At 31.3% G+C, this 24,499-nt stretch overlaps 3 protein-coding genes across 3 annotated transcripts in view; 1 reads left to right on the forward strand and 2 right to left on the reverse strand.

Annotated features, from left to right (window-relative positions):
* Positions 1–587: 587 nt before the first annotated feature.
* Positions 588–5,185, reverse strand: Ho (Heme oxygenase). The gene is made up of 3 exons (XM_088223653.1): positions 4,864–5,185; positions 2,240–2,372; positions 588–1,961 (listed from the first exon to the last, which is right to left on the reverse strand). Exons 1-3 carry the CDS (start codon positions 4,994–4,996, stop codon positions 1,451–1,453), a joined length of 777 nt encoding a protein of 258 aa, XP_088079779.1. The 5' UTR covers positions 4,997–5,185; the 3' UTR covers positions 588–1,450.
* A 3,950-nt stretch (positions 5,186–9,135) lies between these two features.
* On the forward strand, positions 9,136–11,251 carry LOC148283353 (uncharacterized). Its single transcript, XM_088223654.1, has 2 exons — positions 9,136–9,225; positions 9,328–11,251. Exon 2 carries the CDS (start codon positions 9,457–9,459, stop codon positions 10,996–10,998), a length of 1,542 nt encoding a protein of 513 aa, XP_088079780.1. The 5' UTR covers positions 9,136–9,225; positions 9,328–9,456; the 3' UTR covers positions 10,999–11,251.
* A 7,049-nt stretch (positions 11,252–18,300) lies between these two features.
* Positions 18,301–24,499, reverse strand: part of LOC148283354 (hydroxylysine kinase) — a 28,251-nt gene continuing 22,052 nt past the window's right edge. The window contains exons 4-6 of the mRNA XM_088223655.1: positions 23,045–23,286; positions 21,354–21,543; positions 18,301–20,028 (exon numbers count right to left, since the gene is read on the reverse strand). Of these exons, the coding sequence (XP_088079781.1) occupies positions 19,828–20,028; positions 21,354–21,543; positions 23,045–23,286 (633 nt within the window). The 3' untranslated portion in view covers positions 18,301–19,827. The remainder of the gene's footprint in view (positions 20,029–21,353; positions 21,544–23,044; positions 23,287–24,499) is intronic.

Consider the following 24,499-nt stretch of genomic DNA (forward strand, 5'->3'; position numbering starts at 1 on the left):
TTGAATTGATGGGTCATCCACCGTACAGTCCTGATTTGGCACCCAATGATTTTTTCATATTCCCGCATATCGAAAATAAATTGCGGGGTCAACGTTTTTCGACGCCTGAAGAAGCGGTTGATACTCTCAAATCACATGTTTTGAAGGTACCTCAATCGGATTGGAAAAAGTCCTTCGAAAATTGGTTCAAACGCATGCAAAAGTGTATTGATTTTCGAGGAGAATATTTTGAAAAACAATAAAGCCATTTTCGATTATAAATATTTGTTTTTACTTATCTATTTCAAAAATTAAGTAGCAACCCTCGTATAAATATGCAAAACTAAATAAAATTTATCCATATTTTTGCTGCATAAGCAGAAATATCTGTAATTTTTTATTGCTATTTTGTACGGAAATCAACCCTTACGAATCTTTAGATGCCACAACCAAGATATCTCTTGCAAGGCTTAGTGTAACATGAACATTACATCTAGACATGTTTTACTTCCAATTGGACACACTGGCTAAAACGAATAGAGACCTTTTCACTTCCCAGTTTTGATTAAGCATGATATCCTCTAACAAAACTTATCCCTTTGACAGTATTTTTCTTTCTCAAAGGCATTCCAAAATCTGTTGAATTGGTCTGGCATTTAAATGGTTAAATCATTTTACTTATTTTTAATTGTTTTTTTATTATGAATCTACATATTTCAACTCCTTCAGTGGAGATTCTGATTTTGTATCTAGTGCCCTCATAAAATTAGATACAAACCAACTTACTATAAAGTAAAAAATAATATATGAGTTCGTAAACAAGTGAATAAATGATTAATGGTTTGTGTTATAGTGAAGATACCAACAATTTAAACCTTGTTTATTGACAGATATTTTAAATCTTAATTAACACCTGGCGCCTAAAATCAGTAATATTAAAAATATACTGATGTAAACATACCTATTGCACGAGGATCTAAAAAAGAATGTAGTTTTATTGGTTTTACAAAAAAATAAAACATTTTTATAATGCGTAACATTATAAAAATATTATCGGTTAGCGAGAAATATTACTAATCTATACAAATAAGTTATCATGATTCAGACAAATATGTACGTTTTTAATGGTACCTAATTTATTTGATTATAAAAAGTCTAACCTAACAGTATTTTCATGCATTGTCACTCGATGGCCATTCTAGGGTGGACATCATGCTGTGTGACATTTGTTTAAGCTCGGACACCGGCCGGCTGCGGGAATTTGCCCGCGAATGTGCGCATGTAAATACTTGTCCATACATTACAATTTAATTTGCGGGTACCGCACCGCGTCAATAATTCAACAGGTTACGATTTTTTAGCCGCTGCGATTTTTTAACCGCGAGTGCCAAAAACATGAGTTGTTTTGCTGCGGGTAAACTAACATATGTTTTAAAATCGCAATGCGCACTAGGACTTAGTCCTAATATCTTTATAAAAGATAATGACAAAAAAGAAATGTTGATGTCACGACTAGTAAGATGTAAAATCCTTTCCAAATGACCGCTTTGAATGTGCCTCGGACAGTTTTAACAATGGAATTATTATAGAAGAAAACCATCTGGCTTTCATTAATGAAAGCGCAACGTTTTTCAGCGTCCCATTTCGAAGCAATTTGATTCATGGCTCCTTTAATGTTAGTTTTCAAACACGATATATCTGCGCAGGTAAAGTCTAGTACGGTATCTATATAATCGCACGAGGAAGGCTTAAAAAGTGCAGATAACGTAAGGGTTCTGAATTGACATTTGGCTTTGATGATTTGTCCTCCGCTGAGTAAGCCCATGTAGAGATGATAGACGTAGGCACTCAGTAGATGGGGCCGTTCTTCTTTTAGCTCCTGTAAATGGTCCAAATACTCCTTCACTTCCTTTCTCCGAATGTACGTAGTTTCCCAACCATTTCCCAAATAGTGGTCAAGGTCAGCTTTAAAGGAAGCACTCCTATAAAAATGTTTTTTTGTAGCATCAAAATTGTAAAAAAATATTACTTATTTATTCATACATTTATTGCATATTCATTTTTTTTAAAATGATGGCGGACATAAAAGTACAACTGCATTGTTAAGAACCTAATTATTTAGCTACAGAACTCATTGTCAAATAAATTGTTAAACGATAAAACTAATTAAATAACTAATTTCTCCTTAATACCAATCGGGGGAAGCCGTGGGTAAAGGTAGTAATTAAATAATTTAATTATAAATATTTTTTTAACTTACCTAAATAATATGTCATCGACAAACAGAACATTCATCTCTGGTATAGACCGCTCGCTATGAACTTCTTCTAAATACTTAAAGACCTCAAAGAAAATCAAAAGAGCATCTGCCCAAACTGATTCATCGGAAAGAGCTAGAATAAGGTTTAATATTAATTTGTTAATACTTAAATTCTTCAAATCATACATTTATCAGAGACCATTTGAATGCTTTATAAAATAGGATACCCCATGCATCTCTTAGGTAACCCTTTGATAAATAAGCCAACACGCACCTTTTTTTTGTAAGGAAACGATATCTATTTATTTACGGACATTGTCCATTTATACAATTCATAGGGTATTAATATTACAATATAGTCCTTCAATCAAAAATCATTATTTTTTATTTTTATTTAAATCTTAAAGTAGGGCACACATATCAGACATATTGTTATGTGTGTTCTAATAATAACATTGCAAATATATTTCATTTATAAATTGTTTATCACATATGTCTTGACCATTATTTTAAATTTTGATATGTTTTTTTCTTCATAAATATTTTTTTCCATTTTGTAATACTTTTTAATTGCTTTAAATAAAATTGAATTTTGTGACTTTGCCTTTTTCCTAAATGGAAGTCTAATTTCGTTCTTTTCTCTAGTATTGTGATCGTGTTCATGCTGGTTCCGATCAATTTTTTTCCAAAATTCTGTTTTTTTATTAGAGTTTATAATTTTATGAACAAATATCATTGTATTGTAAAATATTTTTTGTTTATATGTTAATAATTTCATTTCATTTACCATCGACTTTACCCTCGTATATCTGTTTTTTTTTCAAAATGATTCTAAAGGCTTTATTTTGTAATACAGTTAGTTTATCTATGTTTTCTTCGTTTGATAAAAATAAAATGCTACTACAGTAGTTAACGTGTGGTTCAATAATTGCTTTGTAAATAGTTTTGCAAGAGTCCTTATCAATAAATCTTCTGATCCTTCCCTATATTGATATTTTTTTTGCAATCTTATTTATTACCATCTTAGCGTTATTATTGAATTCTGATAAATTAAATACTACACACCTTAGCGCCTTGGAGGGAAAAAAACCAATAAATATCAGTGAGCACTTAAGCCCGTTACAGAAAAAATATTTTCCCTTGCCAGAATAGTGGCAAAAGAAAAAAATATACAATTTGTATGGTCAAGAGGGGGAAAATAAATTATGCGCCAAAACTTCACCTTTCTTTTTTATGTAATTAACTCTGAAGAGAAATTGCAGTACATAAAGGACACCATGAATAACTAATGCCTAAATTAATTACGAAACTTTTTATTCTTTATATTCCCACTGATGATTTCCATTTCTTCCTAAAATATATTTTACTGCATACTACACGAATATTAGAGGAACCAGAAAAAAAACTATTGAAATATAACTAAACATAAGAGTAAAAAACTATGATATAATTATTTTTTTTTAAGGAATAACCCGCTAAGCCTCTATTTTGAGGCTTGTCAGCAGGTGGGATAGAGGGGATATGGAAGAAGGTAATGAAAAATACACCACAACACCCAGACTAATTGAGAAAAAAATCTTTCTTGGATTTTTTTCTTGTAACGGCGGGAATCGAACCTGCGATGCCAGTTTCACAGATAGCCATCTAACCAACTGCGCCACGGCGCCGGTCAATTGGACTAAGTAAAAGCTCAACGATTTAATAAATAGTGAAGAACTACTCTTCGATGAAAGAAACGAGGTCTACAGGAGAGACAGAATATACTGGATAAAAAAACGGAGGAGTGCTTTGCGCTACTGATAAAAAATTAAAGCGACACAGAAGACATTTGGATGCAAGTGAAATGTATATGTATATACTGTATTGCTATACTTTCTATAAATACGACCTCTTTATTGGGAACTTGTGGGCTTTATGCCTGTTTTCCCGATAATGCAGAAAAATAAAATATATATATATATATAAGAAGAGTTAAAAACATTAAAAAAGAAGAAAGAAGCATTGAAAAACATAAGGGACATCGAGACAAGATCTGGACTATTTATTTAGTGCTCGTTTAAATCCTTGTAAACTGAAACCAAGAAAGTCCAGATCTTATCTCGAGTTAACAAAACGACAAAGACGGGTCATTGGAGAATAAAGGCCATAGTTTATTCTATGCTAATCGTAAAAGTACTTCCTTGTTTCTCAACCTACAAGTCGGAATATGGAATTTTACCTGTCCCAGTAATGATGGCACATCGATTCTACCGTTTAGTATGCCGAACATATATATGGAGTCAATATTAGTTCTACGTTTTTGTAGACTAGAAATATTTAACATTTACTCTATATCAGCATATGAATAGTAACCTCTCTCTAGTCCAAGCATCTTGCTACTTTTCGAAGCAAGCGATGTTGGACTGACTCAATGAGATTTATGTGATTCACATAGAATGGATACCACAGAGGCATGGTCTAGAAGAGGGCGAGCAGTTGAGCAATAAAGAGTTTTGATAGTGCGGACATTAGTAATATCACAGAATACTCATTTAAAAATTAGATATTAAAAAAATATGAAAACAAAATAACAACAATGGAGACTACAATAAGTATAGCACAAATACAAATGTTTTATTACAAACCTAGTATTAATTTTGAGTTAACAAGGGCATCGCTCACAGAATGAATTCTTCTCGTGGCTCGTCTCACCTCTGATGTAAATAAAAGCTGTTGTGAATTAACCGGTTGTACTTTAGTATAATATCTATCACCCATTTTTAATATTTCGTTTTTCCAAACGCAATAAAAAAAACAAAGAATTTCTGCACTGCTGAATGACTAGTGAATTATTATTATTATTATGCAAGTAATAGAATAAGCGAAAACATCTTCCAAGCTGCGAATTGCAAAATTTGCTATGTAAATGACAGCGGCTGTCAGTTGAGAAAATATATAGAAATGAATGCTGTTTATAAACTCGATCCGATCTTTTGACGACTATCGGCGAAAATAGAATCGATTTATTTGCTTTCGAAATAACAAATTATTACCGTATTTTCATTATTTTATTTGAAATAATAATAATTGGTACCCGAATCCGGGATTATCTTTTAATCGATGGTAGTTATTTAAAAAATAAATAGTTAACCCTCTCTCCCCAGTGATGTGTAGCTAGTACACATTGCGTCTTATAACTATAATATCTTTATAAATACAATACATATTGGGTTTAGGTTTTCAGTATTTCTTCATTACACATTTACGTATCGACTGAAATAATTTGTTATTAAATAATAAGTATTTATCAGGCACAAAAAAGCATTTTATCGGAAATCGGGGATAAATTACAAATATCATCAAAAGTATATTCACAGCATACCAATGTTTCGCATAGTTGCGTATGAAGAATTCACAGAGTCAGTCACGTAGTCCAGTACTAGGTACTTAGTAGCTCTCGGTAAGTTGGCTTGGGTGCACCTTTTGCCCAAGTCGTTAGCGATAACCAATGTTTTTTTCATGTTTTTAGCAGTTAGATTTGAAATATTATCATCTTTTAATTAATTTATGGTTAATGAAAGCCATTCCCTATAAATATTCCATTTTTCCTTTTTAAATATTTTATTTTTTTATGTGTAGTGACTACACAGCACCATAACGCGCGGGTGTTTTTAGGACAGTGAGGGAAAGGTTAAAACTACAAAGTGTACATCTAGCAGATTGCTAAAAAAAGTGAAAAAGCAAACGAGTGTATGGAGGCTCGGCTATCCTAAGAAATCAGTTTTGGCCAAACACCACATATGGGCATAGTGATTTAAAAGCTACCTGTCATCAAGAAAAATCCTAGTTAAAGTATTCGGTTACAACTCGTATCAGTTTGAGGCATCTAGTGGAGTTCTCCAAGACTCCCACTTAGGACTAGTACTGTTTTTTTTGTTCGTTAACGACATTGTGTCGATATTTGAGAAAGTAGATATTCTTCTCTTTGCCGACAATCTCGGAATTTCAAAAACTGTTACCTCTGATATCGATTGTGGAGTTCTTCAGACTAATTTGGTAAGGCTGTAACTGGTGCCAGAAAAATGAACTTTACTTAAATGTCGACAAGTGTTGTGTAATGTCATTTACAAGAAGTTAAAAACTTTATTATTCGACTACAACATTAATAATATCAATCTGGGAAGAGTTAGACAAATAAATAATTTGGGGATAGTTTTTGATAAATAATTATCGTTTATTTCTCACATTGATACCATCACTAATAAGGCAATGAAATGTCTTGGATTTTTGCAGTGAACTGTAAAGGATCTTAATTCTATCACTACCCTCAAAGTACTATTTACTGCCTTAGTAAGAAGTCATTTAGAATTCAATTCAACAATTTGGTCACCTTATTATGATGTTCTTATTTTAAAGTTAGAAAGAGTACAACGTACATTCCTTAGATTCATCAATTACAAACGTAATATACCAACTGAAAATATTGATTACGATAATTTATTATGTACACTAAATATGTCAACTCTTTGCAAAAGAAGAATTATAAATGATTTATTAAATTTATATAAAATATCAAATGGCATATTTGACGTCCCGAAATTAACTAGTGTTATCAGCCTAAAAGTACCTGTTCAAAATACTCGGCAGCTAAAATTATTTTTTGTATCTCCTGGCAGTCATAATTATTATTACAATTCACCAATACCTAGACTACACCGGCTAGGTAACGAGTATGGCAAAGTTGATATATTTCGTCTGTCTTTATATAATTATAGGTTAAATATTCAAAAGGTTTTAAATTAATAAGTAAAAAATTCTTAATATTGTTCTTTATTTACTATTTTTTTTCATGTATCTCTATAATAATGTATATATTTATGTGTATATATATGTATACATGCATTATTTATACGTGAATGTATGCATGTGCATTTGTATGTATGTGTGTATATTTTTAAATGGAAATATCTTTCTATATACCCATATACTTATGTTGGAACATTTCCTTATTTTAACTTATTATTGTATCTTTTAGTTTTTCTTTTGTTCTCTTTAATTTTAACTAAATGTAGATAATTATGTTTCATTGCTGCACTTGAATGTATTTCAAATAAATTTAAAAGCCCGTAGGGCGTGTAAATTAATAAATAAGTTTTTTTTCGGGCCGGTAGTCTTAGGGAGACTACAGAGATACTAAATTCAATAAGTAAAAGAAGGGATTGAGATTGATATTATTTACAAACATCCCGACAATATGAACGGAAATTATTAGGAACCAATTAAAATCAATATGTTTCTTTTTGGGTGATTTTAAATCCAACACACACGGTATCACCCTAAAAAGAAACATATTGATAACAGTGACCGTGAAAACCTTTGCACTTATTTAATTAAAAGCATCTTATAAAGAAATTAGATTGTTAAACAGCACAGATCCAAATACAAAACAAATCATGTGTATTTTTTTCAAAAACAACATCGACATGAAAGACACTGTAATGCAATCCAATACTTTGGAAAAGAGCGGAACTACACAATGCATAACAACACAGAAAAAACTTATTCTGCATCGGAACGGCCGTAAAAATCTTAAGAACTTTATCAATATAATATTCCCAGCAAAGCGAAAGTATTTCATGTAAAAGTACCTAAGTATAAAAAATCACTATTAAAAATAACTTGAAGTAATGAGTCCCTCACTCAAATATATATATATTATAAATAGTAAAAATAAGTTCGTCAATATGAGTGTACGTGTACACATAAAATAACAGTTTGAGTATTATAAATGAAGATAGTCAGTGTACAATAATGATAAATAATGTTAAAATAAATATCAATGTACAAGGGTTGTATACAAAATAAGGTTCTCAATTTTTTTTTCAGGTTTAAGGCATTTTTTATTTGAACTGAAAAATACAAAATTGGAAAGCTTAATTTCTTAACTATTTTTCAACATAATCACCAGATTTTTCAACGCATTTTTTTTGACGACTTTTGGAATCCAGCTTCAAAGAAGTCCACCGCCAGTCCATGGAGGAATTTGATAACCGCTTTCTGCACATTTTTATCAGTCTCGAAACGTGCTTTAATTTTGGAAACAAGTGGAAGTCATTCGGTGCAAGATCAGGGCTGTAGGGAGCCTGTTCAACGAGATCCCATCCAAAATTTTCGATTAAATCCTTGGTTTGGCGAGAGACGTGTGGGCGCGCATTGTCGTGGTGCAGTTTAACGCCTTTCGTAAGTCTTTATTTCCGGTGATTTTGAATGGCTCTTCTGAGTTTTTTCAAGGTCTCGCAATAATTTTCCGAATTTATTGTGGTCCCTCGAGTCATAAACTCAACAAGCAGGACGGTCACCAAATTCCTCCACGGACTGGCGGCGGACTTCTTTGAAGCTGGATTCCAAAAGTGGATTAGTCAGCAACAAAAATTCGTTGAAACATTTGGTGATTATGTTGAAAAATTGTTAAGAAATTAAGCTTTCCAACAATGTATTTTTCAGCTCCAATAAAAAATGCCTTAAACCTGAAAAAAAATTTAGAACTTTATTTTTTACACAACCCTCGTATATATTGTGTTGTAGATATTTTAGTAGACTAAGTTTATAAAAAAACCAAACAACATGTATACAGAAGTAGCGAATGCCGAATCAGAATTAACGATGTTGTCACAGATTAGTTTGATCAGAACTACGGGTCGCGAACCTGACTTGAGAGGACGCACAGGAGCTGGGAGCCGATAGAGATGCATTGAGGCTCTTTGTGGACACCATGTGCTCCAACTAGGGAGTGGACATGGAATGATGATGATGATGATCTAAGAATAATCGTTTATTATTTTGTGATCATGTGCCCCAGGTTCCTCTGTACTCTGTTCTGCAATATGGACATTTTGAATTAGAAATATATTCTCTATGGTTTTACGTATGTCAAAACTTAAATTTCGTTTGCCCGGTTCGATTATTTAATATTCGAGAATAAAAGTAATTTCTATTAATAAACAAAGGTATAAAATAAACTTATTAATTAATAAAGGAAAACTTAAATATCTGTTGGATATAAAATACATTATTTTTGCTTAATTATATATTTTCGCACATTGTTTCAGAATGAGTGTTATTTATTTTCGATAATAATTCATCGCGCAGACGGCAATATAATTCATGTAAAGAGCTCGGACGGAGGAGGCGGGAAGTTAGAACATGCTAGGAAGAAAAAGATAGATCGCCCGCCTACCATGAAGAAATATTACCAGCTCGTTTTGGTCATCGCTTGTTTGGTGAGTGTGGTCACTCTCCTGATTTACAGGCACGAGTATTACAGGCTCCGTTATGTTCTAGAGGTCCTGAATTTCTTTGGGAAGCCGGGAGGGACGAACGAATTGAGTATTTGTAATTACGGAATCAATTCATCCATCCTGACGGAGAAACTGGACACCGTCAACGCCAAAACTTTAGACATCTTGCCGTCTTTTCAGAGAATCGACGATAGCCACTACGCTTATTCTTCATTCTGGAGAGGAAACAACGCTCACTCCGATCTCACTGTTCAATCGCAGTATTTCGGTGTCTCCAATACCATTGTTTTAGGATCAAAGCACGTCAAACAGAACTTTAGGTGTCATTTCTTATTCGAGGAAGAAGAGAGACCTGTCATCGGCAAGTTCAGCTATTCCAGGCTGGAATCCAAGGCGAGCGTAAAAGAAAATAAAGATTATGTCGTTTTTATATTCCACTGTAAGCTGACCAGGGCACTGGGTACTCCATACGCTGTCAGTTTTTATCCTAACTCTTACTTGAGTCCTATTTACTCGCCCGTTATCAGAATGATCGATCTAGATAAAGATTACACCTCTAAATCTGAAAAGAGCGTCGATAAAATATCATTTGAAAATACGTCGAAAATAACAGCTTGTGTTATGCCAAACAAATTGCCGATTTTGAGTAGGAAGAATGTCATTGAATTCTTGTCATTTCACAAGCTAATGGGCATAACAGAATACCATGTATACGATAATACGCTTCCTTCAAACATGCTCGAGAGAATCAAGGTGTTGCCCATGGAACTTACCGGGCTTTCTATTTTTATAATCCCATTCGCCTTCCCCTTTTCTTCGGAAGATTCGTACCATCTGATGCGCGACCTTGCGGAGTTGGACTGCATCTTCAGAAATCTCAATAGAAATAGGAAAATGGCGCAGAGAGACTTCAATTTGAACGAGAAAACCAGTCATATTGTTAATCTCGCGTGGGACGAGTTCATCGTGCCGAGATTTCACTATTCACTCAAAGTTCTCTTAAAATCATATGAGACTGGTAAAAAAATCGACAAGCTGCAGCTGCCGACGTTGCACTTTTGTTTGAACCAAAGGAACGATCCGAAAGTGAAACCGGACTATCCGGATATTGTGAAAAAGACACATTTTGACAAATCGGCTACCAGCGACCGCCCTGCGTTTATTTTGAATATCACTTCCATGACGATACATGACATAGAAATATCAACAACTTTCGAGTTGCATCCTGCTTCGGATAAATCTCCCCAGAAAACGGAAATCATGTCCCAGGACGTAGTTGCGATTCACAAGTATTTCGATTGTAGGGAAAATGGTTTCAATCGTCCTTACAAAAACTTGGATATGGATTTTGCCGACTTTGATACGAGACCGCATCAGTTTGAAGGAGCGATGTTCAGGTTCGCCGAGAATTTGTTCAACAGTAAACTTTACACTTTGTATAAAACGGGTAAAATTTGGCATGACAAAAAACCTATATACTAATTTATTTTGGTGCTTAAATCTTCACAATTCCGAACATTGGTCTGTTTTCTGATTATCCCCAAGTATTAATTACATCTAGTTTATTTTAATCATACTATAAGATATTATAGTAGTTCATTTTTGTACATGGCAGTTATTTTTTCTAATGATTGAATTATAGGTAATGCTTACAAATATTTATTTTATGAAACTTATGTGGCTTTTAGAATAATTAACAAGCGAAGATAGGAATTGTCCATTTAGTTAGATAACCGAATGAAGATTAAAAATAATATGTACAGGCTCGATAGTCCGAACACCCAAAAATGCAGATATTTTGAAAGGCATTGTTTTATTTGTGCAAAATGTTGCATTGTTTAAAATATTAAATTATAGTGCATTGACGTGTCTTATTTAGTGACATAGAAAGCACTTTATCCCTTTAAAAGCATTTTCTGTGGATTATGATAAAATTATAAATAAACTTATCAATGAAACTTCTTGGTTAAGTTTTACTTTTTATTATTTTGACCAACGAGCGCTTTCGCTTAAGTAGGCATCTTAAAGACTGGTGAATTGTTTACAACATTTACAGTTTTTATACTATTCTTAACATATTTTGGAGGTAAGATCAAATAAGTATTTTAACAGGGGACAGAAACATAAATATTTACAACTAGTTTGCTAAACAGTTCATTTTTGGGAGTTTTTGGACCGAAATTGGGATTGAGCTTTTATTATTTAAAAGGTGGGAAAAGAACACATGGCGAAATACAACCGAGTGGGAAATACACATTTTAACAGATAAAGTTAGCACAATACTTGATTTTTGACAGCGAAGTTTACATACCTATAGTTGAATGACAAAATATTTTAAGATACATACTTAGATAATACATTGTTAATGGAATGACTACTTAGGTGATAGCGCTCGTTGGTCAAAATAATAAAAAGTAAAACTAAACCATTAAGTTTCATTGATAAGTTTATTTATACTTTTATCATAATCATTAACTATGGAGTTTTATTAAGAAATATCAACAAAAAACATCAATATTATTTTCTATGGAATTGAGATATCGACTTCATTCACCCATTTTAAGCAAGTATTCAAGGCAGACACAGCTTAAGTATGTGGGATCCTTGCAACTAGTTCTGATGCCTCTAACTCTTTTTTCATTTTCGCTGTCATACTCATTTCTTACTTTTCTTACTATGTCTCCTTTAGTTAATGCTCCAGACAATAAATATCAGCATTGTTTATTAAGAAATTGTTCATCTCTACTTCTGAAAAGCCTCTGTTTAGAAAAAGGCTTAGTGATAAATCATCTTGAGGGTTAAAATCTTCCACAATTTTGCTGGAAATTTCATCTGATTCAAATAACAAGGGCCACGGAGGCTTCACAAAGGTAGGGAAGTCGTTCGGATTAGCTCGGGTTGTGACTATCGAGGCCTTGCTGTATTGTTTAATTTTTAAACTATTTAAGGATCCTTATTATTGTTTTTTGATCTCTTTCATTTGAACTGAAATAGTTGACACAAATTTACTATCTATGTTACTTTTTTTAAAATATGTTAAAACTTCTGGTGATTTTTCAATGCGCGTTTTCTATATTATGCTATAATACTATGTAAGTACGATGCAATAATATTTCTTGATATTAAAATAAATCACGAGGATATTTTAATGGTATCCAATTTAATCGAAGGCTAGTGTTTCTTTGTAATTATAAGTATCGCGAATGTAGTTAGAATAAATCTTTATATTGCACTGTTAATTTAAATTGGAATATTTAGGATTATTTTGTAACCTTATATAGGAATATCATACTCACTTTTACATATTACGTATTCCATTTCATCTATGTATAACTTTTGAGCTTAGAGAAATACGAATAATTGAGACAAATATTCATGTATTCCATCGTAATTATTGTTAACATAACTCTTAAACTTACGTATTTACCTATCTTATTAACTCTTATGAAAATGTAAAATTGTATTACTAATCAAAGATGGCATTCTTCAACATAGATGTGATTTTTGTATACTAACGTTTAGAGTTCATTTAACATAGCGTTAGCTAAATACCATTATATTTGGACCATTTATAAATAAACTAAGTTTTGTTTTAATCATGTTAAGCTTCATTGCTCTTAGATACGAGATAAGTGCTTTTTGACACTAGAAGATAATGCTTTTTTCTATGGTGACTTCTATGAAAACAAAATAATAATTTAATAGCAATTTATTAAACTATTTAAACATAAATAAAATTAATCATCATATTTAACTAATAAGTATGCAGACATCGATAGGTAAAGGAAATAACAACGCTTTCAATACTTTACTTCGTAAATGAATAGCTAAAAGGACTTAAAAAATAAGACGCTAAGGAATATGTCTCATGCGTCGGAGTATGAGCATTTAATGTCTTTTAAAATAAAATAAAAATAATTTTTCGTATTAAAAAATAAATAAAAAAATATCAAAACTAATATTGCATTATAATTAATGTGAGAGAAATGTACACTTTTAAACAAAATAATACATTAAATACTCTGGAACTAAATGCCTATGGCTACATACACAAAAAAATTGAATTTTAAAAAACAATTATATTATGTATTTTGTTGGATTATTGAGATTAATAAAACACGCACTACGTCAGTTCTGATCTATCAAAAAGATGAAATGCCTTTTAGAAAAAGTGTGTAGTTAAATAAAATTCCTTCTGGGCCGCGATTACAAATGCTATCTTCATTGTTAGATATTGAGACGGTATAAAGTAAAATCTATATATATATATATATGTTCGAAAATGTGTATATTTGTGTGAGAATTTAAAGTATCTTTGACGATAACCTGTAATTCAAAATGTTTAGAAAAAAATTGTATACATATAAAATTTTTCATACAGAAAACATAGTTTTACTTTGTAGATAAAATTGAAGATAATTGTTACTTCCCATTGTAATATGGGTCCGGGTTATTAAATTGTAGTAACCAAGCATGCCTTGGAGAAATTAATAGAATAGAGCCATGGATAATATTTATTTATTTATTAATTTCATATTATATTTGTTAAATCATTCACTAACATATTTAGGCTGTGTCCGTGGCACTTACTGTCGTAGAGAAATCTAAGAGATTTCTTTTACGTGTTTTCCAGCATAAGGGTGTTTCAATTCACGGTTGACAAATTATCAAGTCATTCTAAATACACTTTATCGCAAATGAGTGGAGGCGTATATAAAAAAAAAAAAAAAAATACACTTTATACCATAGAGCTGAAAAAATTAAATACCTATGGGTTTGAAAATTCTGGCAGTATTTTTGGTTCAATTTAGCATAAATAACGTTATTAAAATAATACATTTTTATTTCTTGATGCTTCTGGTCAGAGATCCATTGTAATTTGATGCTTGTTAATAATGTTTTCATGTAAGTTGTACCTTTAAAATTCTAGGTAAACTTTTTCACGTAACAGTATATTGAGTATGTCCAAATGTTTGTAGATAAGGCTGGATTTTACTCCCCAGGGAGTTATTAAGATTCAAATTTATCGCAGCAGAGAGGGAAACAATTTGAGAGGGGAATATGGAAGTTAAGGATTTCACAGGGCTTATGATCTGGTTGTTGTGTCTGGTTTATGTGGTTATTCTGCCTATCTTTTAAACATCCACATGTTCTCAGCTCTTCCATCTGTTGACTTTTTGGAAATAGAAGGCTGTAAATGCTTAAATGACCATATTCCCTTCTCAAAAATGACTTTTCTTCTCTGTTGCAATAAATTTAAAACTTTTAATTGTTTAAAAATTATTTTTTGAAGCACTCACTTTGTGATTTTCCATGTTAAATAATGTAACTATGTATTTAGTAGTAATTATCAATTTTTTGTTGATTTTGGCCCGCTGCTTTAACTTGTTACATTGCAGCGAAGTCCGCGTAAAATGTGTTAACTCATTTTCATATGATTTTTTCATAATAATATTAATTCATGCATAGTCAAATGATGCAATTCATAATTTGAAGTCTTTTTTATCCAAGGTTAGTTTAGTTGTCTTTGAGATTTTATTCTGTACTAACACTAAAGAAAAAATATTATTAAATAATTTGTTAAAATGAAGTCCTTTTTTGTCTACAAAACTAGAAATTGATAGTGTACCTAGTGTTAAAGTAATAATTGAGTATTATTTAATCTGTTAGAGCTTTATTTGATTATTTAATTAAAATATAAACCTTTAATATTCCAACGGTATTACTTTTGTTTGCGCAATACTATATTCACAATGCTGTCGGTCAGTCCGTCTACCACTGACTAGTTGTTTTCCTCTTCGCCGCTGGAGGCGCTGCCGGCGTAATAGCTGGTACCACGTGATCCAAAGTATAAGCGTTCATAGCGCTTCAAAACGCTCGTAATAATAGGAAATTAAAACGCCAATTTGATCCCAAACTTATTCAATTTATTATTGTATAGTTGTGTTGTGAAGCATATCCCATATCTCAAAATGTCTCTTTGATAATCCTCAGTTTTTAAACTTTTGCTAAGACAATGTTGATGCTTTTTAAATAAAGTTACAATAATTAGTTCAAATGTATTATTACGGTTGGAATTTACCACAAAGTGCTTTATAGATGTTGTGTTGTCAATAAAGAGAGTTGGAGATAGTTAATATTATATGTAAATTTGTAATTACTGTAAGAATTTATTTATTTATTGATGTTTCTAATTGTTTTATTTTAGAACATTTTAAGAGAGTTGATAAATCGTTTTTTAGAAATACAGTAGAACTCCGTTTATTCCAACTTCAGTCCAGGATTTCAGGATTGCCAAATATCCAGATCGTTGTCAGGAAATAAAAATTAAAGAAGTTTTTAATTTTATTTTAATTGTGCAATTAACTTTGCTGGACATATTTAAGTTAATAATCTGGGTAGAAATTGGTCTGGTTCGCGGGATGTGTTATCTTTATTTACTTTGCCACTGAACCCTAATACAATGAATGCAATTACCTACCTTGTACTGGGATTCTGACACCTTATTGTTTGGGATTTCTCTCGCGGCAGTCAGGATCAGATCAGATCCTGTGGTCAGGAAGGAAGGCACTTGACGTGGTTCCTTGATTATTATTATATAATAACACGACATAGTGAATTAATTGAGTTACTGATCGCAAAAATAACTTATTCACGATCGCGGTGAGAATATCAAAGGCACATGCAGAATGACAGTTCGGTTCTTATCTTTTGTTATTTTTTTTGTTATATGCATTTGAATAATGTTGAACATTGAATATGTTGGGCCGGAGATACAAATGTGGTACCTACCCACAGTAAGAATCGCAGCATCTTAACCAGGGCCCAGTAGGCAACAAATAAATTCAACGTGTAACACACACATATTTAAATGTGGCGTAACCACCGCTAGTGTCATATCATGATATGAGCGTGACATCTAAACCTATGCTCCCGACAGCGGCTTAGTGCAATAATTAGGTATCGTACATATTCAACTGAGAATGCGACAAATTAATTTGGATTTTGTGTTTTAACTAGAATTTGGATCATTCAATATTTAAGTGTATATATTTTGTTTTTGTAAACTTCTACCTTAAAATTCATCATTCATCGTCATCGTCATCGTTCCCTTTCTCCACCTATGGCGCATAAGGCCCATTGGTACATAATCGCAGCATATCTTAACCATTTTTGTTAAATTGACGTTAAGTGATCAGTCTTACACTTTAAGTGCCAGTTCAAGAGCTATGAAATGTTCCAGTGTAGATACATTTCAAATAAATATTTCATGTCAATCATGCCAGGAATCGAACCCGAGACCTCTCGCTTGGTTGGCAAACATATTGACCATTAGACCATGAGACGGACATTATTATTACATATTATTTTACCTGTAGATTTTTTTCGCCTCATCTTTAGTCAGCTTTTTTCTTCAAGAGTTGAAAATATAAAAACGTAATTACTTGAATAAAGTATTTTCTATATTTTTTATTTATTAATAACATTATGCAAACATTTATTGAGTGTCTCTGTAGAGACACAGATTATAGTGACTCGGCCAGGAATGACTCATACCTGTGAACTTGCCCTGACTCGCTAAAAAATCCGTGTTGAGTCGAGGCACGATATACGGTTATCTAGATAGTATGATTTTCTTGATATGATAATACGATCTTCTTTTGAATCTGTATTTTATTCCTAAATATTTCAATTTTCTATGGAATAACTTCTCAGACAATCTTAGACAAGTGTCTTTAACTTAAATTTATATAGATTTTTAATGTCATATGAAAATGTAGCATTTGAATATGTTACATACATACACTGTTTAAAATTTCATACTGTTTTGCCTGTACACGGCCTATTTTAATGGAGTTCTCGGTAAGATGGCAGACTTCCTTAATTAGGTAAATTATAGATAACAGTAAATTTTAACATGGTTTTGTATTTTTCAATGTCTTCATAAGGTGAAACTGTCCCAAAACAAGTGTTTTTCTCTCTATTATCTCTTAATAGAAAAATGTTGTAGAATTAAAAACCGTATTTTATTTTATTGATTTCAAATCGTTTATCTAATACATAGTCTAATTTAGTTGAACAAAATGTTTCCCATATCTATTACTACACTTTATCTTCATGTTAGTTCAATACCGCGAATTAACCATTTGTCAGAATCTTCAGGAGGGACAAAAACCTTACAATATCATAAAAATAAAAGATAAAAAATACATTTAAATGCAGTTTATTTTGTGTTGTTGATTTGTATTAGATAATCATTTTTTTCGTATCGTATGCGTCTATATGAAGTTAATTGTGGCTGTTAAACTTGCAGTTACGTATGCCCTAATTCCTGTATTGCCTTTTTACAAATTGAGTACGTCTCATCATATTGGATTTAGGGATTTACCACGTATTGCTTGCTTCTTTGATGGGAATGATTCATTCGCGTTATTGAATTTAATCCAATGAAATCAGTCTATTGGTAATTTTCAAAATTGAAATACACTTATCAAGCAGCTTGTCCCATTTAACTGAAAGTGCCAAAAAAACGTATTTTGGTTTTGTTGTCTTTTACGCGGTATTGAACTTATGTAGGCGTTATACTGATTTTTTTGCTAGTCTTATTATCAACTTTCTTCAAATGTTTTAAGTTGTCCTCTACAAATCATTAATTAAGATGTTTCTATACGCATTGAACATGTATCCGTGTAAATATACCTTTTAAATTTGCGTAACAAAGTGCCATTATAGTCTTACTTAAAATACATTATTCCTAGTAGGTTAAGTTAATAAAATAAACACTTTTGAAGCACAAATTCTGTTTTATTTACGATGATTTTATAACTAACATTAACTATACTATCATGTGAACTAATATCCTAATGAGTTCTACAGATTATAATATCTGTACCTCAGAGGCAGACAGATGCAAATCCAGAATTTGGTGAAGCGACATTTCGATTTTTGTATCCAGTTTATGATCATGCCCATTGATTTTGAAGAAATGTAAGCCTTATAATGAAAAAACCAATGTATTAAGATTCTGAAAATACAAATTAATGCCATAAATTATTAGAAATTCCTTGGAGGAAGTAAATTCTTTAGGCTTGTTTTGAACATTTGATGTTTGGATTTGCATCCGTCTGCCTACAGTACAGAGATATTCTTATTTTGAAAAATACACATTAAAAATTTACAAGATCTAATATCTAGAAAATGTACATGCATGTTACATGTATATACAAACATACCCTTTTTTTGAGTTTATGTACAACCTGTGGAGGCGGAAACACCCCCAAATAAAGATATACAATTCATTTGTAATATTTCATATTAAAATCCAAAACATCTAATAAAAGTGGGGTTGTATTGTTGTCATTCAGTGTAATTATTAAGATTATTATGCATATTGGTGAGTAAGAATGTTAAGGTCTCAGTAAGTGGTAAGAGGACCACTAACTGATTTCTACAAGTAACTGTAAGCTGATTCTAAAAGTGAGTCCATTAATTTTTAAAGTTGTATAATAACGTTGTAACAATCTTTGAATGCATTTCAATGTTTCTAAAAATGTACTTTAAAAGTTGAACCTGCCAAACTTAGCTCACCCTCAATATATATATTTTTTTCATGTGATAAAATTGGACTGTTTTGTTAAACAGCTAAAGAAAGTAAACTCAACAATGTGTATGCAGACAATTGGTAGAATTCCATATTTAATTTGGTAATGTATCCAAGATAAAACAACTTTATTGGATTATAATTCTACTCTATTTTTTTATAAAATATACAAAGGGTATATTGTGACGTGTTTCGTCTTGTTAGGACATTTTCAAACAAACTCAAACAAACAAAAGAGTTTGTTTGAAAATGTCCTAACAAGACAAAACGTGTCACAATATACCCTTTGTATATTTTATAAAAAATAAAGTAGAATTATAATCCAATAAAGTTGTTTTATTTTGGATACATTACCAAATTCAACAATTATTATTTGTTTCTAATTATTTCTACATCGTTCCCCTTTACGCACCCAGTGTTGCATAGATCACCACATTTGTAAACTAAATCCAGCATATTTAGATCCTCTGTTACACGAAGGTAAAAAAAAAGGTTTAAAAGGTGGTTCTACACTGTAATACTTACACTGAATGCGGATAGGGATATGATGATGATGATGATTATTACGAATTTTAGGGCTCAAATATAATCATATTGAACTAAAGGTTACATTGTATATTTATATCATACATTTTAAATTATCCAATTCGTTCTGGACTTTAAGTGGTTTTCTTCATAAAATGTTATTTGTTCATTTAATTATATATATTTTATCTTGTGCTCTTCGTGAGGTAGTCATCAGCAACATTTTTCCAAATTTCGGCAGCTGATTCGTCGGTCTCTTTCCAAATTATTGGTAACAGTTCTTCAATAGCCTTTTTACTCGATAGGATATATTGATTTTCTGGGTCCTGCGCGCTTGTGTAAACTCCCATAATATAACTTTGGCAGAACCGAGCAGCGATGCATATCTACAATATAAATATAACATTTAACACCAAAAAATAAATTATTTTATTGGTAATATCGGCAAAAGGAGGAAAACATGATTTACAATAAGATTTAAACCGAATTGCTAAGACACATTACATTTTAAACCAATACCTCTTAAAACATTGTTTGTTTAATTAGATTTAAAATTTAAGTAATAACAATGCTTAGAGATTTCACCCCGGCGGCCGTTCACCGCATCACCGCATCACCGTTCATACGGCTGTTAAGATATCGGCACCGTTTTCCTAGGAAACCCGAGCTTTAGGGATTAACATAACGAAGATTTGAATAAAATACAAAATATTTCAAGTTCTTATAATCAACTGAAATATTTTGATTTCCTGGGTCATTTTCAACGATTTAAAAAACTCACCATAAGAAAATGGGAATCAAGTTGTGGTAGAGCGGGATTCGAAATGTTTTTGAAAACGAAACGTGAAGAGGTTATTTTGTTTATCATTTATGTTTGGACAACATTCTTATTCATGTGCAGAAACCGTATTCAGCAAGTGAATTGGAGTTCTGAGTTACATTTCTACCACTTCAAGGTGCATAAAATTATGCATGAGATCTTGGTCTGGTTAGAGTTATTGGGAACATACAAACTGATTCAGTATATTAATGCATTATATACTTTCAGCGTATAAAAATGTTTCCCAAGAAAAAAATGCCGACAAGATTCAAAGGTGTCATAATCCAGCGTCCCTGGTAGAAATACTGATTTTATTTTTTAAAGTTAATTCCAAAAACAATGTGTCTAATAATACAAATGAATAAAAATTTTAAAACAAATTTGTAAAATGTATTTACAAAAAAAAAACAATTCTTGTGTACATAGTGGGAAGTGAGGTTTTACAATAATGTGTTTATTTTAATTTCAATTACCTAGTAAATATTTTCAGTATAAAATATAAATTACAAAATAAATCAATGTTGTTTTCAATCAGAGCTACATAAAAAAAATTGTGAATATAATTTTTATCTTCTTTTTTTAAATATGTTGTATTCCTGACTGCACTTTTATTTTCTTTGCTCATTTCATCAAAGAAAAATATTCCTCTGTAAATATAATAATGTTGTGCTGTAGTTGTTTTTAATTTTGGAATTAAGATGTTACCAATTGTTCTAGGTCGCATGCGAGGCTTTCATTATTGCTTTGTATTTAGCATTTTGACTTTATATTATATTGCGGTTGGAATAAAATATAATAATCACAATACTTTTGATCGGTATTTTAGATAGATAATATTTCTGCACATAGTAGATTTCCGGAGTCTTATTCTACAAAATAGAATAAACATACCCTCAGTAGATTCAATTCTTTTGGTGGTACAATTCTGTTGATAGAATATCCCGCCAGGACGAGTCCTCCAGTCCTGAGATCCTTCCCGACTATCATGGCGTAGGCCATTGTGATCGCTAGCTCAAAAACGTAGCACGATATCTGCATGTCACCAAAATCGAGAACTCCGGTGATTTTGTAAGTATTTTCACTGAAATGCGAAGATAAATATAAACTTCCGACACAAATTCACTACTGCTGATTGAATAAATTAGAAAATCTTGATTGTAATAATAATAGTTTCACCCTTGCCTAGGCAGATAAAGAACACAGAAGTATGTAAAATAGAATCAGAACCCTCCTGGACAGGTGTTTTCGGTTCGATGGATATTTAGAGATATTGAGTCGGGTTAAGTCTATCTCAAAGTTTAGTAAAATATATAAATATATACTACAATATTTCTTTGTCCCTGGACTAGCATTTGAAGTATTAGACGAATCACCTTGCCGTCATTTAACAGATGATCAAGATTCGAATACGAGATAATGAATCACGGAGATATATTCACCAGTAGTTCAATTTAATTAAAAAACAAATGGTTATTATAAAATAGCATAAATGTACAGAAACTGCCTGTATAGGAATCAGAGGAAAAGTTGGAAAAATAGAATTCTCTATTCAAGGAATTTGCCGTGCTTGATATCAGGGAGCAATATTTACTGAAGGCAGTGGTGGTCACCCTTACTAACAGAGACACATACCCATCAGTTTCTCATCATTATGAGACTCAGAGTTTCAACAGCGATATGAGTTTTAGACAAATAGCTAGAACTTCTTTTCTCACTTTTTTAAAAAGTATTTTTAGTTTTTTGGCTAGTAAACTAATTCAGTTAGCAAATAAATTATTGTATGTATGTATAAATATATAAATAAGATAAATAAATTTTCATCAAATTCATATATTAATTCTACTCTAAAAATCTCTGAAACAATATGTCCTCAGAACCTTCATTTTCTGTCGTATAATAATTGTTCTTTTTTCCTGGATTCTGTTCGCCTCCTTCCAAGCTCCATACTTAATCCTACATATAATGCATTCTTTACCTCATTATATAAAATAATGAAGGTAGATGTATTAATTAAAAGTAATCCATCTGTTATGTACAAACAGAAACAAAGAGCTGTAAAAAAAATCGGTAAATAAGTAGTCTAATCTTGACCAACTGAAAGTACATTCCTCCAAATACCCAAAACTATTTGAAAGACTGTCTTTCTATCAGTTGGTATCACTCATACAAAAACCAATGGTTTCTTTTGATTTTTATTGAATTTCACTTTAGTCCTTTTACTGCCCTGTTCACGGTGAGTTTGGAAAATTATATGGAGGGCCTTTGTCGGATATTGATATTGTCATTCTTCCTCGTGACCATATTGCAAACACGAATGGTAGCAAAAACTGTGTTTAGTTGTATCACAATAGGTAATATCCATATTAGTTATTTAATAACATTAGATTCGATTACAATTATCGTTATTTTAAAATTTCCTATCTCCTACGCTCTTCAAATAAGTTACCTACTAACCAGTAAGCTTAAGGTTGGTTGATTGTAAGTATTGCTTTAAGATATTTCTTATAGCAATATTAATAATGATTTTTTATGGCACAAAATATCGAAATAAATAAATCAATTGGTAGAAAAATCGTACTTACATTGGCGACTCTTTATTGATATTTACAATAATGTTTTGTTCGTTAAAATCACCATGCAGCAGTCCTCTTTCTAGGTTCTTGATTTCTGGAATAACAGTTTCACTGAATTCCTTTAGGACTTCGTTAATTATTTTCAGCATATTCTCATCCTTCACGTAACTTTTGAATTTCTCCAATTCGGGAACATTTTCTAGCATCCATAATGTTTTGTGATTTTCATAGCCAGAGTGGTAGAACTTTTTCTGTAGTCAAAATAAAAAACACTTTCTTACAGAGTTTGTTTTCAGGAGCTTATAAAGTATTTAAATCATTATTTAAATTCTAAAATAATTATGTGAATACAATTTTTAACATGGTGAAATTAGTTCTGCTGCATAAGTAATGTTACAAAAATAAATAAGTTTTTTTAAAGATTAATTCGAGTCTACATAGGATACAGAATGTTAGAATGATCTTATTTATTTAAATGTTGATGTTGTATTTTTTTGTAATCTTCAAATGGACATATGAAAGTAATGTCAATACCACAATAAATCTGTTTTGTTGTATAAGAAAGAGCACAAGAATATAACTTATAATAAGGAAGACAGAAATGCTGTTTTGTGGCCGGTATTTGTGTGAAAGAGATAAAAACAAGAGAATAAATTCGTTCAATCAGTCGGTTATTGGCAATGAGCGAGAGTGCATGCTAGTTAAATGACCAGATTTATTTTGCTATAACAGGCCTAAATTGTTATGTAATTTTTCATAAATTATGGAAAATAAATAATTTAGCAGTATGGCTGTATATCTATTATTATTAAATACTCGTATATCTATTACTATTTTTTTTCCAATGTCTGAACTTCAGAATATTCTGTCTTTTGCTTGAAGTAACACGAGGTTACATCACCGCATGTAAAGGAATTTTTTTAACACCACCTTTTAAGAGTTAAAATCACTTAATGATTTTTATTCAAGAAAACCTATCTTGGGTGTATGAGGAACTTCAACCCTACGGGATATTTGATACAAAAAAATGTTTTCTTACGCGCTGTAAAAATTAGAGTATTAAACTGTACTGCAAAGTTTCTTGAAAATGTACAAAAAAATACTTTAATACAAACGAACTACTTTGAAATATGTCACTAGTTCATATGAATCTACCAACAACAAGAGAGTTGGGGAAGATTTCCGGCTTACTTACTGTTAACAGATCAATTGGCTGAACTGATCGAGAGGAAGCGGAAGAGATCTTGAGACGTCACATGTGGATTAATTTCAGAAATACAAAACTTTAAAAGATCATAGCGCTGATAATTTTTTTTTTTTAATATATTTTTTTGGTTGAGTTTAATAGAAAAAATATATTAAAATTACTGAAGTTCCTCAGTATTATTATTTCATACAATTAATGTTACTGTACATAAAGACATTTAAACCTAATTGATGTGATTAAACACAGATAAAATATAA

Source organism: Micrasema longulum, unplaced genomic scaffold (assembly GCF_059751315.1).
Source record: "Micrasema longulum isolate JH-2025_06_02 unplaced genomic scaffold, ASM5975131v1 h1tg000245l, whole genome shotgun sequence".
NCBI classification, from domain to species: domain Eukaryota; kingdom Metazoa; phylum Arthropoda; class Insecta; order Trichoptera; family Brachycentridae; genus Micrasema; species Micrasema longulum.